The 17,603-nt window shown below is 41.9% G+C and overlaps 1 protein-coding gene across 1 annotated transcript in view; it reads left to right on the top strand.

Annotated features, from left to right (window-relative positions):
• The first annotated feature begins 5,595 nt into the window (after positions 1-5,595).
• hipk2 (homeodomain interacting protein kinase 2) overlaps positions 5,596-17,603 on the top strand; it is an 87,579-nt gene continuing 75,571 nt past the window's right edge. Inside the window, 1 exon segment of the mRNA XM_034084370.2 lies at positions 5,596-5,935. Within this exon segment, the coding sequence (XP_033940261.1) occupies positions 5,917-5,935 (19 nt within the window). The 5' untranslated portion in view covers positions 5,596-5,916.

Genomic DNA, 17,603 nt, shown 5'->3' with positions numbered 1-17,603 from the left:
CTTGGGATCAAACCTCTTACTTGAGATGAACACATTTCTTCTACAGATTTTATCTCTTTTGGACTACAACAATGCTTCGTCTCATGCAGATTAGTTGGTTGGTTTCCAGGGCAACATTAGTCTATTATTTGTCCCGACACTTTGGTCTGAAGCTTGAAAGGGCCCTTCTCTACACTGTGACCCCAGGAGGCCGTGTATGTCCCAGCCTCTGTAACATTGTGTCAATGATAAACCACCCAGGAACATCCAAAGACCCTCCCCCGGTGAGCAGCAGAACCATTAATACACAAGGAGGCACAGGATAGGACGTTGCAACACAAAAGAAATTGCGAGAAACATACTGCAGTGCTGAGTGATCAAAAAATAACAAAATAAAAAGAGAAGCTATTCAGTGTGCTCTAGATTTTACAAGGCATGACAAACTGCTTGATGGTTGGAAACAGAACTGTATGCATTGGTGCGTGTGAAGCATACTCGTAATCATTTACAGCTTCGGGTTGTAATGTTCATGTGGCTTGTTTGTTGTTAAAAAAAGTTCCTCAGGTAGTCAATGCCAGAATCACTGTCAGAAGAATCTAAATTCTGCCGAGATGCCTGGTAAACCACCAGTTCTCGTAGGCCGGAAAAAGCACGCTCGTACAGACCAACAAAAACCACAACACACTCATTTTGCACAACAGAAAAGACAGCTTTGAAGCAGGAGAGTTCTCATTCATTTAACAACTCTTTTTTTGTTGCTGTTGTATTTGCTCTTTTTAAGGTTTATGTCCTCATCTATCAGGTGTTTATTATGGTGTAATGAATATTCTGGTATATACTGAGTTCATTATGAAGCTTGATTGTTATTGAGAGGAAATTCATCAAAGTAATACAGTTTTGTACCATAGGCTTATGAAAACATGTTCATGACCACTGCAAATCAACTATTAAAAAAACAGCGAACTTTCAGCCAACAACAACATTAATATCTGACATGCATATATGTTACTGTATCAATGATAATGATCTAATATTAAAGTGAAAACTACAGAGACCATTTGGCTGCCTGGTATGTACTTTTTAAAATGTAATTACATTTACATTTTCTTTTTCTTTTTAAAGGGTCCCTATTACGCTAATTGTCAGGTTCATATTTGTATTTTGTGCTTCTACATGTTTCCATGCTTTAATGTTCAAAAGGTGTGATTGGGTAGCTGGCCGGCTCTGTTGTGATTGTTCAACCGCTTAGAGATGTCCTGCCTCTTTTACTACCAAATGTAATTATCTCTTAAAGTCTTTAATTACTCATGCTGGTCATCTGTTGATGTCCCGCATGAAAGCAGATTGGTTGGGCGATGAACCAAACAGGGATTCTTGTTATCCAGGCATGTTCCTTTTTTCCTCAAACTAGCTCGGAGAAAGTGATTCTCCCATGGAAATGTCAATTTAAAAGTCAATGATGTCATCCATGTCGGCGTACCAAGAAACACCCCTGATTCTAACATGTATGAGGTAATAATTGGACCAGCGGGACTAAACAGTGGAGTATAACAGCTCAGGATCTGAATCGGCACAGAGGCTATTTCAGCACTATACAAGAGGTCATAAGGTCAATAACAACTGAGCATGTTTTCCACTGACACAGGAGGGGCCAGAAGGAAAACACAAGATGTTTGCTTTCCTTGACTTCCCTTTAAGTGAGTTTTCAAAGGGTACACATGCAGCCTAAATGAGCATAATGAGAGATGGGAAGAGGTATTTATTTATAAAGGACCACCTACATAACTCACTTTTGGATATAAGATGGACCTAAACAATTTCGAGGCAGAAGAGATAATTAAAGAGTGGTACAATAAGACGCACAAGTACAGGGAACTGCAGTGTGATAGTCATTCTTAAATATTTGTTAGTTCAGGCATTTTCTTTTGTGTACCCTTGACGCAACCACACTCTAACCAGACGTAACTTCTGTTTAAACTTAGAACGTGTGTGTCCTCTAACTCTGCAGGCTGCAGTCCGTCCTGTGTCAACACAATCAGGAGCATCTACAGAAGTCAGTGGTGAGTAAATACACTCTGTAAGTCTGTATAATTACAGTTGGTTTAATTCTGTCTGCTGTGTATGTTTAATAAATTACAGTTTATAGTCAGCCAGAGAATAAGGTATCATATAACAGAGACTGTAAACAAACAGGTGAACTGGGATGACATGTGTAAACCAAAATCATTCAGATACAGGTGCAGACAAACAAAAAATACAGTTTCATTCTGTTAGCCCTCTGGCTTTGATATTTTACATGCCGTACACAATTGTATATCAAGCTATATTTGATCAAATTGATTTATGTTTAATTACTCTAATAAAACAGTTGTTATTTAAGTATAAAGTAAATTGTGCAGTTATTAAACCATCAATGGTACAAACAAGGGGCATAGTGGTGGCCCTACAGGCCGGGGCCCTATTATAATAATTGAACATCCTGCACTGCCGGGAGCATCCTAACTTTCTTTTTATTCCTAAATATTATAGACCATAATTACCGGCTTTCAGTTTACCCTTAGGTGAACAAATATCATCACTTCAATAATTGCATCATATTAGACCTTTGCGTGAAAATGTCATAATCAGCATATGAACTCTAGAGTTATGGAATGTGTTTCGTGAGGTGAACCTTTGACCACCAAAATCGAATCAGTTATCCTTTAGTCTAAGTAGATGTTGTGAAATACATTTACCAGAATGGACAGTGAGACAGACATATGAATGAAAACGTGCAAACATAAACACTATAGTAACTTTGATTAACCTATACTTATTATAACATCTTTACATTTCATTACCATTCTCTATCTTTTCCTTTTAACCACTTATCCCTTATTAATTATTATTCAACCTTTTTCTAAATTAAGTAGGATATATCCACATTCACCAACATGTGTGGTATTGACCCTCCCTGGGATTTGTAGTCCTACCCTGTGACACATTTGTCCTACACGATGAACTTGGGGGGAGGGAGATCCATTAATCCGTCGTAATTACCCCGGCCCATCTGTCTGTCATTCTGTCTGTTCAACATGTCATCATCTGTTGGTCTGTCACGCACAATGTCTTCAACACCCCTGACTGGGCGTAATGAAACTTCAGGGCTTCAGATTGCTTTGTTCTGACTTTTTGGAAAATACACTGATTGGCCAAAGTGGGATGTAAACAATAGATTAATAAATGGTTGCATGATCATAGTTTTATTCTTTAAATGAAACATTTTGGAGTTCACTTCTTTTTTCTTTTTTTTTGGTGAGATACAGGCAGTTTATTTTATTTTAGTAAATGAATATGAATACAAATGAAGGGTAAATAAACAACAAAAATCATAGTTCTTTAAAACAATGGATGCTCAGATTTGTAGGTACATTTGAGAATAGGTGAAGGATACGCCTCACTGCTCCATTGCGTCTGTTTTATAATTGGTCTAAAAAGCCTAAGGGATCCACATTAACTACAACATGTATTTGGTCATTCATATACAAACATTAAATAAAATGTTTCTCATCAGATTGGCAGGAAACAGGAGAATAGTTTGTATAATTTCTCTGTTTCAGGGTTTTCCAACTGGCTATTTGTCCTGAGGGGGGCCCTGTAGTGCTTGAGCGCCACACTTTATGCCACACAAACTCCCTTGAATAAGAGACTGGCACCTGCTCTTTCCCTGCTGTAAAAACAGCAATTAAGAAGCAGAAGCATTTTTCTTATTACCAAAAACGGTACCACTAAGGTGCCGCACAACCTGTTAGTTGGTTTATCCTTAGGCCTCAGTGAAGCTACGAAAAATGTGTGGCAAATTAAACATATAAAACTCATGATAATAAACCTGTAAAATATTTAGAAGGAAATAAAGAGTACACTGTAAGACTGTATAGGAATAATTTAGGATCCAAACATATTGTTGTGTATTTAAACTGTATTCAGGATATTCTAAATATTTAGTCTCTTTAGGAACATAGTGGCTTTTGTTAAGGAAGTCACATGAATAAACAATGCACTGCTGATGGGAGACGTGCATTACTTGGGTTTTTTAATGCCAAACAAACACAGGTCTGCAGACCCTGTGGGCCTGTAAGACCACCGTTTATGTCCTGCATTTACATCACCACTTAGATGTGCAGTGGTCAGCTGTATATATATATATACATACTGTGTATATAGTGCGTGTGCAGGCTGTGGGACATACTTAAACCAAATGAGTAATTGCAGAACTCGTTGTAAAGCTGCATGGCTTAGAATATGCAGTATGTGCTGAAGATAGAGCATTACTGATTGCTTTTGCACAGAGACAATGTGACTTTATGATGAAAACATGTGATTATTTTATCCTACAAGGGCGACATCAGATCACTCCCATATAGCTTTCAAATTTGTTTTCAGTTTAGTGTACTTTAGTAGGCTATAGGGTGAACTAGCTCTGCTGCTCTCATGCACTGCCATATTAACAGCTGCCCACATGTCTAAATGGACATGTTTAATTTAGAGGTTTGGTGCACATATTTGCTGTGAGTGCATTTTAGGGTCGCTGGTAAATGACAGATTACTCACATTTGTGTGAGCCTATGTAATCCGATTCCGCTCCAATTCATCTGTGAACCTCATGTCGTCATACTGTAGCAGCCTACTGTAGGAGCGCTTCAGCCTCGCAGGCATGAGCAAACAGCCGCAGAATCATCCAACACGGATGCACTTTGCACGGCTGGGAATAACATGGACAGCTGTTACAGTAAATGTCCAAATAATAATTACAGCCCCAAACAATAAGTAGCGTGATCACGCGATCCTGGTTTTTGATTTCAATGTTTTATTCTCAAATGTTATGATTATCTGCTTTTATGTTAAAAGCTTTCTTTTATATTGTAGGCTATACATTATGCTTTTTAAATAAAGTTGAATGTTATTTGTATTATTTATATACATGTTTATGAATAATAATAATAATAATAATAATAATAATAACAATAATAATAATACTTAATAGTAGGCCTAGTAGTGGTGTTTGTAGTGCTGTCTGTAGTAATAAGCATTTTATTACAGTTTGTACACGTCCAACTCAAAATATTTGCAATAATATTTAAAAAAAGAGCCAGAATAAGAAAATCTTACCACATACAAAAACGAAATTACTGATACTACTACTCACTAGCTAAACTACTTTATAAATAGTAGTAGTAGTAGGCTCCACTATGCATTTCCTTTTTTTTTATGTTGTTGATATTTTACTTTTTCAAAACTTCTTTTAGTTTAATTGTAGATATTTTTATTATTATTTTTGTTTGTATATCATTTGCCTTTAGTAAATCCGTATTAAAATCTGTTACGGTCGATCTTCCGAAACCTTTTTTCCCTTTATAAAAGGCTACACATTGTAGCTCATTATTCCTATTTGTGTGATGCCATCTCTCTATAAATAATGATTATGATAATGATAATTACTATTATCCTATTTGTTTTGGAGTCCAGACTGATGCGTCTGCTCGTTGTCTCCATCGACTCGCTCGACACTCGACTACCTGACTGTACACCAAACTCGCTGCGCTCTGACCACTGCAACTTTTGCAGAGACTCCTCACTCCACAGACATGTCGCACAATAGCTGAAGTAAAGCTGTCACCGTCCGCGGCTCATCCTCCGAGCCTCCACACACACACACACACCGCAGCCGGCTCTCCATTGCACCGCCTGTCCTCTGGCGCTCCCCTCGCATCGGACCGTACCTTTTGGAAACGCCTGGATATGAATTATGAGCATTTTCCTCACTAATGAACTCGACCAGTAATGCAGGAGACCGCGGCGACTCTCTCATCACTGTTTCAAGATGGCAGATTTTCATTGAGTTTTGAACAGAAATCTAGCTTTATTGTTCTGCCATGAATAACAGAAATTCTTGCACCGATGGCCCCTGTATACGAAGGTAAGATGCTTTTGAAAATGTGCTGTCGCCCCCCCTGTGCGGAGCTCTGTCACTGAGCCTACTGTATCAATTGTGATACAATTGCGGCTGATACGGAGAGAGAGATGCGATGCACCCTGTCCTCTTCCTGTAAAAACATTACATCTATATTTACATTATGTTATATAAACCTTCTATAACTAGGCTGTCATGTTGCCTGCAGATCGGTGCATTACTGCTGATAATCTTAGTTAAAGAATAGCCTACGAGTAAATACTCAGATTGAGCTGCCAGACTGAGCTGTGTCCGTTAAAATAGCGTTGAGAAAGCAGTAAATGCTCCAAAAACAAACATGTTTTTAACATAAAGCAGTGAACATGCTGTAAATGTTGTTTTGTCAATCATGTTTGTTCGTGGTTAAAATTAACGATCTGCTGAAGAAAGAATTAAAGGTCGATCAGTGCGAGTCTCGCCTACAGTATGTCATTCTCCTATCTCCGATTATTGCACACCATTATTAACACAGACTGACTTTAGATCGTTCATTGCATCTGTGAATTCAAATGTTTTTTTTATTCTTTTCTTCCGGGAAGAACGAGGCAAGCTTAAATAGAAGCGTGTATTCGCTATCGCTACAGCAGCTGTGACTAATCCAATTGAAAAAATGCTACCCTGCATGCTTCCCTAAATTGTTTGCTGTCATACGGGTTTTGTGTTTCTTCTATTGTAAGAGAGTCTAACACACACACACACACACACAATGTGTTTACTTCGTTGCAAGGTTGGTTATACATGTTAAACATTGCCACTATATTCCGTGCATGATCTTGTGCACAGTGGATAGGATAAATGCTACTTCCCAAATTACACTAATATAATTAACTGTATGATCAAAGACGACTTTTAGTATAATAACATTGCGATGTTACGTTATGTTGCTTTAATTCCGCTGTAGTAATGTTTCATTCAGAAATATACCTCCTGTAACCCGTAGAGATGCTTTTCTGACAATAAAACAGATGACCTGTAACAGTATTTATCAAGATGGCTTACATGCGAATCACAAGCTTATGCAAACAAAACAAATGATGACCCCTTATATTTCTAATATTTATTTTAGAGCAACCCAATGTTTGATATCTTCTCGTCTACTCTGTAGTCCCTCTGCTGGTGTACAAGGGGAGCCCTCCTCTTCTATTAAAAACTACTATTGAGAAAAAAGAACTATTGAAAAGTGATATTACACATTTTAGAGTGGTATAAAAAAGATCACACACATAAGTATGCTCTAATATATAGATAGAATGCTGAGGTTATTAAATATGCTGCTATAGAAGATACAGTATTATGAGTTTGATACAGACTCCTCACTGCAGTCATGGCATGTCACTATAGGAACATTGTGGTGATTTTTCATCATGGGTGTTGAAGCCTACAGGCATGGCGTTTCAACATGAAAAGGAAAGTTGAAATGAGACTCCTATGCAAAAAGGTAATTAGTGTAAATTACATTCCCCGGCTTCCCCCCCCCCCTCACCACGCAGAGGAGGAGAAGGGAAGAGAAGGAGGCGGCAGGGGGAATTAATTACCTTGCCTGTCCTCCTCAGTGTTGGAGAGGCCTGTTATGTAGAGCAGTCATGGAAATGACCAAAGTCTCCTATGGAAAATGGGTTCGGGGGGCCAGGCACAGAGTAGAATTAGACTGGCTATTATGGTGATTACTCACCCTGGGCTACAGGGCAGCTAATAACTTAAATCTATATGATGAACTGCTTCCTTTGATGGTAAAAAGTTGACCTTGTTGAAGAAAAACACTTTACAGTAGACATTTGTTTGCTTAACTTGATCTCACATTAGTAGGAATTATGTGTTTTAACACGGTGGAGACGTTCAGGAATGTTTAGAAGCTGATAGTCACGGTTGTGTCCATGTTCGTGTTTTTTGTTCCATTTTTTCGGTGTTTGCCTTTGGTCCTCTCGGCCCAGACAGAAGGCCATCAGGCGCCTGGGAGCCCGCTCTCATAACCCAAACTGACACCTTGATGGATGTCAGATGAACGGAGCAGGTCCAGCAGCCCCCAGCTGTGGAAAAGCTAATATTCACACACCGCAAACCCTGCCTGCCCGCCTGCTCTCTTCCCATATAGATATTGGTTGTGTGGTGTGCTCTTGCCTGCATGTGTGCTTTTGTCTCTATCTGCGTCCGCACACATGTGCCATCAACCCATTTGTAGGGCAGGCCTGCAAGAGGATTAGACAGCTGCAGAGCTGGGCACCAGGCAGGGAGGCAACTTCATTTGCCTCTTGCAGGTCAACTGTTATATTCCAGATAGGACTCATTCATTCATTCACACCTGGAAAAACGGACAGAGTAGGACTCAGAGGCTGATGATGATGATGATGATAGTGTTGACAGACACTGCAGCATCACAGGCAGATGAATGTTTTATCCATCCACACGGCCATTATGAGTTAATGCAACTTTGAATTACCATGGTTTCCAGTGCACCCTGCCCTTGTTTTAGAGGAAGTTCCTCCTCTGAGGACAGAAGGAAAGGCTTTCCCAGAAACTGCCCTCAACTCTCCGTCTCCCTCCCGCTTCCCTCTCACGCTTGTTTGGACCCGCTTGATTGATATCTTCCTCACAGGCTGCGACCCAGGCTTAGACTCCAAGGTTGCAGCTTTTTAAACTGTGATTAGAATTGCAGGAAGAACCCTGGGGGCCTTTGGGGGGGCCGCGCCCTGTGTTAGAGTCAGGGGAAGCGAGGAGGGTCTCTCTTCCTGACTGTTATGACAAGCAGGGTGGTGTGTTTAGCTCTTCACTGTCCACAACGGAGAGAGGGAAAGCCTGCGGAGGGAGGATAGTTAGATGGCTCACAGGAAAGAGCAGTCATCACTCAAATCCTTGTACCATTGTGAATGTTTACCTCTTGTTTCTCACTGTCACTCAGCAGCTGTTTTGATCTGTTTGTTGACCCTATACATCACCTCATGACTTGTTGTTTTGAAGGCGGTTCCTCCGCAGGATTATCAAAATGGATAAGCTGTCTTTACAAGTATCGGTTTTGTATTATTCAAAGCTTCCTATCTGAAAAGGAAAGAGAAATCCAGTGTTCAGGGATTCTTTGTGCTATTGATTTGTTGAAGCATTTAGTAGAAGAAGCAGAGGCTTTGGAGGGAGATAGAATGTGAGTTTTGTTTAAGCTAAGGTGTGTGTGTAGCTCTCAGATGAAGACGAGGGGATATGTGAGCTCTCTGATGTGCTGAAATAGTTCACAGGTGTGATCTGAGGGTTTTGGAAACAGATGAGGGGGGGGAAGGGGGGACGTCAGACTGAACCGAAGTGACAGGTTAGTAGAGGCCAATCTGACACAGGAGGCCCAGCCTTGAATATGAGCAGGATACTTCCTGGATATTCCAACAGTCACAACTTTTCATATACTCCTTTCAGCACATTTCTCTGGAGTGAAACTGCCTCCAGTACTCCAGCACATCATTCTTTGAGCTCTTTTTCTCTCCTTTTTTTTTTTTTTTTTAGCTTGAGGGAAATTCAATTGAGATGCGAGGGGACTTTGCAATTCTCATTTTCTCTTCAGTCAGTAAGCCTCCTGTTTTAGTGCTTCTGCCATATGCTTCAGACCTCTCTCGGAAACGACTCCGAAAGCTGGGCTCCGAGGTCCTTGAAGCGGGAGACCACATCAATTGCTGACATTAGTTGTTTTTTATCGGAGGGTAAGGGGGAGGCTGGCTGAGATGGAGCCTCTACTCTGTCGACTGCTTACACAAGGCATTTCCGTGTTGGTTGTCATGCATGTGTGAAGGCCTTTTTTCCCCCTGCACTGTTGTTTCACACTGTGTTTGGTGTCAGCTTGTGTGGAACAGCTGCCTCTGGCTCTGAGTAGCTGTGTAACGACTCCAGGCTCTGTTAAAGGAGGATCCAGTGTAGCAGGCATCTTGTTGCTTGCCTGTAATATATAAGATTGTATGAGTTGCAAATATTAAGGCCTGCAAACTAACAATAACTTTTACCGCTCAATTAATCTGCAGATTCCTTTCAAGATCAATCAATACATCATTTGTTCAGAAAATGTCAGAAGAATGTGCATCCCGATTTTTTAAAGACCAAGGATGTCCTTAAATGTATTTTTTCTGTCAAAAAGCTAACAATATTAAGTCAATAGAATATAACGCATATAAGCATGAAGACTTCATATTTGAGGGACTCAATACAGTGTTCTACCATTTCTCATTAAAAAAGCAAAACAATAATTAAATGATCAGAAACGCTGGTTATTATTCTGTTGACAGTCCACTGATTGATAAACCATTCAACAGTTGCAGCTCTACAAGTATCTGATATCTGCATTTATAAAAACCATGATAGTGCCTGGATTCCGGGGATGAACACTGTAAAAACAAGCAACCCCTAATTCGTTGACTGCTGAATGTGTAATTTGTTCCCTAAATGGATTAGTAGCATTTTGGAAACAATTTTACTTCTCTCAGCAGGATGCCACATTAACTTCAATTTTGTTCCACCTTTTTGTATTTTAAGGATCTGCGTGGGAGACAGAAATAAATGAATGTCCCTCTTAAATATAGATAACCTCCTCTTGCTAAAAGTAGAGTAATAACGGCTCCACAGCGAGGATGAGAGCAGCATCTGTTGAAAAAGCACTGAGAGTCTCTACACCTTATGACACATCCAATGCTTTGATCTGCTATGAGAGCCACGGTTCAGACAAAGGTTCACATGTTACTGCTTCTCAACACAGCACAGGGTGAATGAGGCCTTTTGTTAACTGGGGCCTGCTAAGCAATACTTACACAGGGATTCCTTGAGCATAAAGGGCACTTTATGCTCAAGGCGTCAAATCGGTTTTTTAAATACAATTCAAGTGGATTATAATGCACAGTGCAGAATGAGCATGCTCTGCATTTTAGTCATATGCCATGTTTCGCATGCTCACTTTGCTATCATCACTTGCCAATGACCAATCCCATTCCCACCCCGCGTCCCCCGCCCCGCCCCCACCCCACATCTATCTCTTATCTGCCCTTCCATCCCGCTCTGTTTGTTGATGAGCCGAGAGGCCATTGGCCAGCGCACATCATGCCCATGTGACACTTCACAACAGCCTGATGGCCAGATTGGAAGCCCCCATGTATGTGTGTGTGAGAGAGGTCTACTGTAGCTTTTTTGTTCTCCCTAATCATGACCCCCACCCAAAAAGCCCTCAGACTCCCCTCAGACTTGCTTCCCGCCTCACTCCCCCCCTGGCTTGTGTTATTGCCATCTCTAACCCCCCACACTAAACCACCAGCTTGTTTGTTGCGCCCGTTGTCCCTGGTCTTAATCCTATTGTTTGTGATAATGTCCCCCGTCCCCGTCCCCCATTACGAGTCCATTTGACATCGCACCCTCTGGAACAGAGCTGACGCTGCTGGCTAATTTGGCCTTTCAACTTGACAAGTCACATCGCACATGCACATGGTGAAGCTGGTTAAAGGAAGTTGAACAAAGCTCTGAATGTGGTGCAAAGATGACAAATGATGTAAGGTGCTACAGCTGGATGGTTAGGAAAACACTTCATTTAAACAAAAGACCCAAACCGTGTCTCTCCATATTATATGAAGCGAGGAGTGAGAAATGGTTTCGCAGGTTTTAATCAAGCCTCCCGTAACCCCCACACTTTCTTTTCTTCCGACTGAAGGAGACAGGGTGGGAGGGTGAGAATAGAGATTGATAAGATAATAAAATGAACAGCTATGGATTGAGTTGAGCAGGACGATTGGGCCACTGAGGTTGGCGTTGTTGGGGTACACGCGCTCATATTCATTAACAAAGACACCGCTACGGGCTCTGCAATGACCAGCCAATGTGTGCCTCGGCCAGCCCCATCACCACTCCTGGCTCCGGACCCTCTCGGTCATGGAAGGGAAGTGGAGCGGTGGGTGGCTGCTGGCGGCCCCTTCACAGATGGCTGCAGGTACAGCGCTACGCTTGGCTGGAAACCAAAGGACTTCAAAGCTTAGAAGAACGCTGAAGCCCATTTCTGTCCAGAGCCAGGAGGCAAAAGGCACAGAACAGAAAAAGAAGACGGCAATAGAGTAGGACGAGGTAGTCAAAAGAGTCAACAGGCATGGCGATGAGCAGCTTTAGCCCCTTTCCTGTCCTCTTCTGTTCGTTCTCATATACTTATCTTATGTCATGTATATTGTCTCTCTACATGCTGTGTTATTACCATTACTGGGAAATCCGTTTTAATGGTTCATCCCAATTCTAGTTGGAAATGAAAAAAAAAAGTGACAGCTCTAGAGATGTGCCCCTCCCTCTCAAAAGACGTGTTTTTGTTGGTTCAGCCCGGGGTTTCTCTTTGGAATCCTGTATTCCCTGTGAAAATACTTAGTAGACTAAAAAGCACTAAAGGAACAGGAGGTAGAAGTGACTACACGTGCTGATGGAAATCTCTCAGAGGTTTTAAATACACATTTAAAGTCCTGAAGTCTGGAGAAATGGTCTCTATCTATTTAATATTAACATTTCGGGAGCAAAATGATTTCTTCATTACTTGCTGAATTTATATGAGCATTAAAAGAATAATGTAGAGAGAGAAAGAGATGTTAAAAGTCATTGATTCAATTAAAACATTTAGTGGCTCCTCTAATATTGCTTCAGTACTAACTGGAAGGAGGCGTGTGGCGCAGTGGACAGAGCCTTGGTGTTGGGGTCAGGGGGTCACAGGTTCAAACCCCACTGCAGTCAGCATGTCGTTGTGTCCCTGGGCGAGACACTTCACCCCAAATTGCTCCTGTGGGGATTGCCCACAGTATTGAGTATGTAAGTCGCTTTGGATAAAAGTGTCTAATAAGTAACATGTAATGTAACATGAAGAAGTGCAGACTATCTTAACTAAGAAGTATCTCCTCACAGTAAGAAATGTTGTTACATTCAATTGCAATACAAGTGAATGATTATGGTTGTTAAATGGCAGTTCAAATTGTTTTCATATAATAAAGGTTTATAGAAATCGTTATGCTTTTTTGCATTCCTATTCTTTATTCAGCAAGTTTCAAAAAGCTTTTTTCCCAGCAATTTGACTTTAGTAGCTTTAGAGTACAAGCTTGCACTCCTTGGTAAGCTTTGAAGAACTGTAATGCTCACAAAACAGAAACAATGGGGACATGTATTGCTGAAAATGTCACTCATCCACTCACTGCGTAAGTATGGCTTAGTTTAAGTATGCTTTCATGGTAACTCGACTGAACAGAATTCATGAACAGCAATACCTGATTATATTTCTGGGCCCAAGTGTTTTGCAGCATCAAAACAGACTGCACACCTTTTAGAGCCACTCCTGACTTCAAAGCTTCAGGCACCATGATGGCCAGCCAGCAGCTCTGCCTGGCAGCCTTTTGTACTGACCCTCCTTTCAGCCTGAGGGACAGAGAGGGAGGGAGAATGGCAGGGAGACAGGGATTGACAGAGAGGGAGGGCAGCTTGGGTGGAGGGATGAATACCCCCTTGTGGGGGCCCATGGGCCTCAGGGGCACTGCCAGAGGTCAGAGGAGTTTAGGGGGGGTTGGCAGCTTGGTTAGGAGGTGTTTGGTTTGGTTTCCGTGGTAGTGGTGGTATTGGGGGTCTTAGATCTCAGCCCTTGTCTCCTTTAACCTGTCTCCTTCTTACATCTGGGATCAGCACCGCCAGGATAGGCGCCCGGTCTCCTCCGCTCCCCTGACGGGGCCCAGCAGCTGCTAACACACACTCAAATATGCTCCCACCCCTCCATCCTTTTGGAGAGGCTAGCCCAGAGAAAGGCCAACCGTTGACCTTTAGCCATGTGAACCTGTTCTCTTTCCTTCACGGAACCAAAGCAATCCTGGCCAGGCAAAACGTTTTTTATTTGTGAGGAGGAGTTCTGCATTCATAAGCATTCGACTAAAACATATTTGGACGTGTTGTTGTTGCTGAGATGGATAGCACTTAATGCTCAGTTAAGTGCCATCCGTTTCAGTAACATTAACCTCTTTCAGTTCCCCTCAACGTTTCAATAGCCTGGACAACAAATACATCAGCTAGGCTAACTCACTAATAGCATTCCCATCTTTTTTCACAGTGAAGCATCGTACAGTATGATGCATCATTATTTACTAGCTTCCCACAGGTGATCTTTTCCATCTGTTGAAATCCCTCTCAACTACTACTCAGCCGGGACTTTAGAAACAGCTCAGAACACAGGAACAGACCCAAACTGGCAAATTCTTACAGTAAATGGATCTTGTTTTATGTAATTTACTAAGGAAGTACTAAAACCAGTAACTAAACCAACAACTCTTCTTCTTTTGAAGGTGTTTCTGCCATCTAATTCAAATGTGTGATCCTGCATACTCAGTGTGTGGGCGTTAAACCGATGGTCAGAATAGCCATTTCCTGCCTGGCTTTGGCTGCTATTTGCGAATGCGAGGACACTGTAAATATAATCGGCTAAAGCCATGATTTTTCACGCTAAATCAGACACAGAGGCTATGTTGGCTAGCCATCTTTATTACCTCAGCTCTGTGGCCAAAAACACTCAAGACAGCCCTGTTCACGTCACACTGTCAGTTGGATTAAGGGCACATATGCTTTGCTAAATTGGTATGTGAGCATGTGTTTGTGTGTGCTGCTATAATCTTTTGAAAGCTGTTTGAATATATAGCATAGTGGGCCTCCTTACGCTGTCAAAGATAGAAAGCCACAGAAGGAGGGTTAAAAAGAATAACGATGAAAAAAGATTAGGAGATTAAAAACAGTTTATCAAGCATGTATATGGATGAGTCACCTGCAGTATGAGCAGGGTTGCATGTTGAGGCATTTTAAGAGAGAGAAAAAAGGCCTCAGTAGTCTAAATTAGTCTGATCTATGGCCTTAATAGGCACAAAGCAACAGCTTCACGCAGTCTGCTGAAATACCACACACTCTTGTCGCCTGGGGAGGCATGTGCACCATCTCCTGTTAGTATTTGATAGCATTGGGAGGTGGAGTATAGTTGGGGAGACAGGGGACCAGGAGGCCAACCACATTTGGGGGTTATAAAGAGCTCTGATGTGAAGAAGAGAAGTTGCCTGTTTCTTCCTCACGCTGTCGTACTTGGGGCACTAAAAAGTGGGCTTTTCTTTCACAGGCATCAGCACTAATAACTATCAATTGCACTGACGCGACTCATCCTGATACAACGGCTTGAGGATATCTTCCAAAAAAAGTGATTCCTCTTTTTCAACTAACCGAGAGCTGACACTAACGGACAGTGGTAGTTTATCATTACCAGATGTGGATCAAACAAACAAGTACGGCTGTGTTTTGGAAATACAGGAAGTGGCACCGCTGCCTGAGTGTGATTGGTCCCCAGGTGCCTGGTCAGGTTGGACTGGTTTCTCTGTTGTCGGGGTTCATCGCAGGGTTTCCAAGGGGTGGAGCTTCAGATAAATCCCTCTGGGTGTGAGTTGGGGTAGTGACTCGTGTGTTGTTACCATACAACTGAGACATTAGCGCTTTGACATAGTTGAGTAAGTTAGAAACAATAACCAGTTGGAGTCCCAGAAATGCAAGGATGCATGTCTGTGGGTACACGCCTGTACTGACACCTGCACACACAGACATTCTGCTCACTTGCAGAGAGACTTGTTTGTGTAGTGTTGGGTGCATCCAACAAGCAAGAAGGGCATTATTGCAGCTGTGGGATATCAAAGCAGAAGCAGACTTTGACCTCGGAGTTCAAGAACACACCCAAAACCAATTCTTAGTAGTCTGTTCCGTGGGACAGGGCAGGGTGGGGGCGATGATGCCGTGTAGTGATACATTACATTACATTGCATTTAGCTGACGCTTTTATCCAAAGCGACATACAATAAGTGTGTACGACCAACAAAATACAAACTTGAAGAAAACAGAATCATATAAGTACATCAGGCTTCATAGAGCAACAACATTTCAAGTGCTACTCAACTGGCTTTAGATAAGCCAGCCCTTTATTAGTATATAAGTGCTTTGTATATCGTTTGCTTTCAGTTTTTACTCTGCAGCAGTTCGATTTTATTTTAATTTGCACTTTAAATCAATAGTTTACAAACTCCAAAATTGTAGTAAAAAACAACTATTAATCTAATTCTTCGGATTTGATAATCATGTTAGTGGGGTTAATACAAATCTGAACCTCACCTCGTGAATACCTGCTCGAAATACATAAGGCAGCCCACTCATAAATAAAAGGGATCACATGGATTTTCTTTTTCTGCTGTCACTTTTCTCTGAGAATATAATTATATTTGCGTGTCCAGGAAGAGGTTAGTCCCTTCATTAATAACATTAAGGTCTCTGTCTCTAAAGGTTCTTCCTTTACAAACCTAATTCTCCTCCTGTAGCCAACAGGAGCCTGGCTCCTTGTGTTTGTTTGTGTATGTATGCATGTGTGTGTGTGTTTCATTTTGTGTTTGCATATCACTGGCTTTTGTCCTTCACTTACTGAAGCACCATCCTTTAAAAAACCTCAGGTTGCTTTGCATTGCAAGGGCATCAAAACAAGGCCGCCGTTCACTGTAGATTACAGCGCTACACAGCCGGCACGCTACAAAATCCATACCGCTCTGGCCTCCTCTCAAATCAATTTGCCGTTGTACAATGTTTCCTTCCCACATTGTACTCATCAGTGTGTCCTCCCCCATTGTTGTCTGTGTTGGGTTAGTGTTTCTTGCGTGCACTTCTCATATATGTTGATCTCATTATTGCACATTGTGTCCAGCTGTCATTGTTGATCCTAATGACATACGAGGAAGTGCGGTGTAGTGGGGCGTTTCTCGCTGTGTGTACATGATAAGCATTCTGGAGAACTGCTGCTTATCAGGTGTGTGTGTCTGCGTGGCCCAGCACTGTGTTTGCAAGTGTAGTCAGCACAGCGTGATGCATGCAGTGGATGTCAATGGTAGTGCAGTGGAGCCGTGTGTTAACAGGTGCCATCGGTTTGTGGTTGCTCACGTTTTCCTCTCATTATAAGCTGCCACACAGGAGGCCTCGCACACACAGAACAAACAGTTTTTCTGTTCTACATTCAGTGTTTTACTTCTGCTGCAGCAAGGGCCTTTTCTACAAGGCCTTTTTTTCTTTCTTTCTTTCTTTCCCTCTCGCGGTGGGGAGGAAGTTGGTTGCTGTGCTTTGTACACTTGCTACACTCGTGATTTGATTAATAAGAAATCCAGCTGAAGCAGAGCCTCTCTGCCGAGCCGGTTCTCCTCCCCCCTCGCGCTCCTCCTCATCTCCCGCTCCTCTCCTCCACCCTGTGCCTTGGTTCAGCGCCTGGTTAGGCTGACCTGGCAGTATAAACAAGGCAAATGTTTTTTGTTTCACACCAGCCATTTTACGACCATACTTACAGCATTAATGGCACCCTCCTTATCTAGTGTCAGTTACCCAGAGGGGCCAGGTTTAGCTGCTTTACTTTAGGTTAGAAGTGTTCTTTTTTTTTACTTCAACTAGACAAGTTATTATTGCTTAGTTTATGAGAGAAATGCTTGTTAGTATTGGTCTGATCTTGCTTGTGTATCTATGCATGTGCATTTGCACGAGTGCTGACCCATCATGTTATCTTGCAGCTAACACAACATGTTGTATCTTTGGCTGTTTGCTTCCAGGAAAGGGAGAGTTGAGGGAGTGTCAC

This window comes from Pseudochaenichthys georgianus, chromosome 6 (genome assembly GCF_902827115.2).
Source record: "Pseudochaenichthys georgianus chromosome 6, fPseGeo1.2, whole genome shotgun sequence".
In the NCBI taxonomy this organism is placed as follows: domain Eukaryota; kingdom Metazoa; phylum Chordata; class Actinopteri; order Perciformes; family Channichthyidae; genus Pseudochaenichthys; species Pseudochaenichthys georgianus.
Note: the sequence above shows the minus strand (reverse complement) of the source record. Positions and strands in the feature narration are given on the sequence as shown.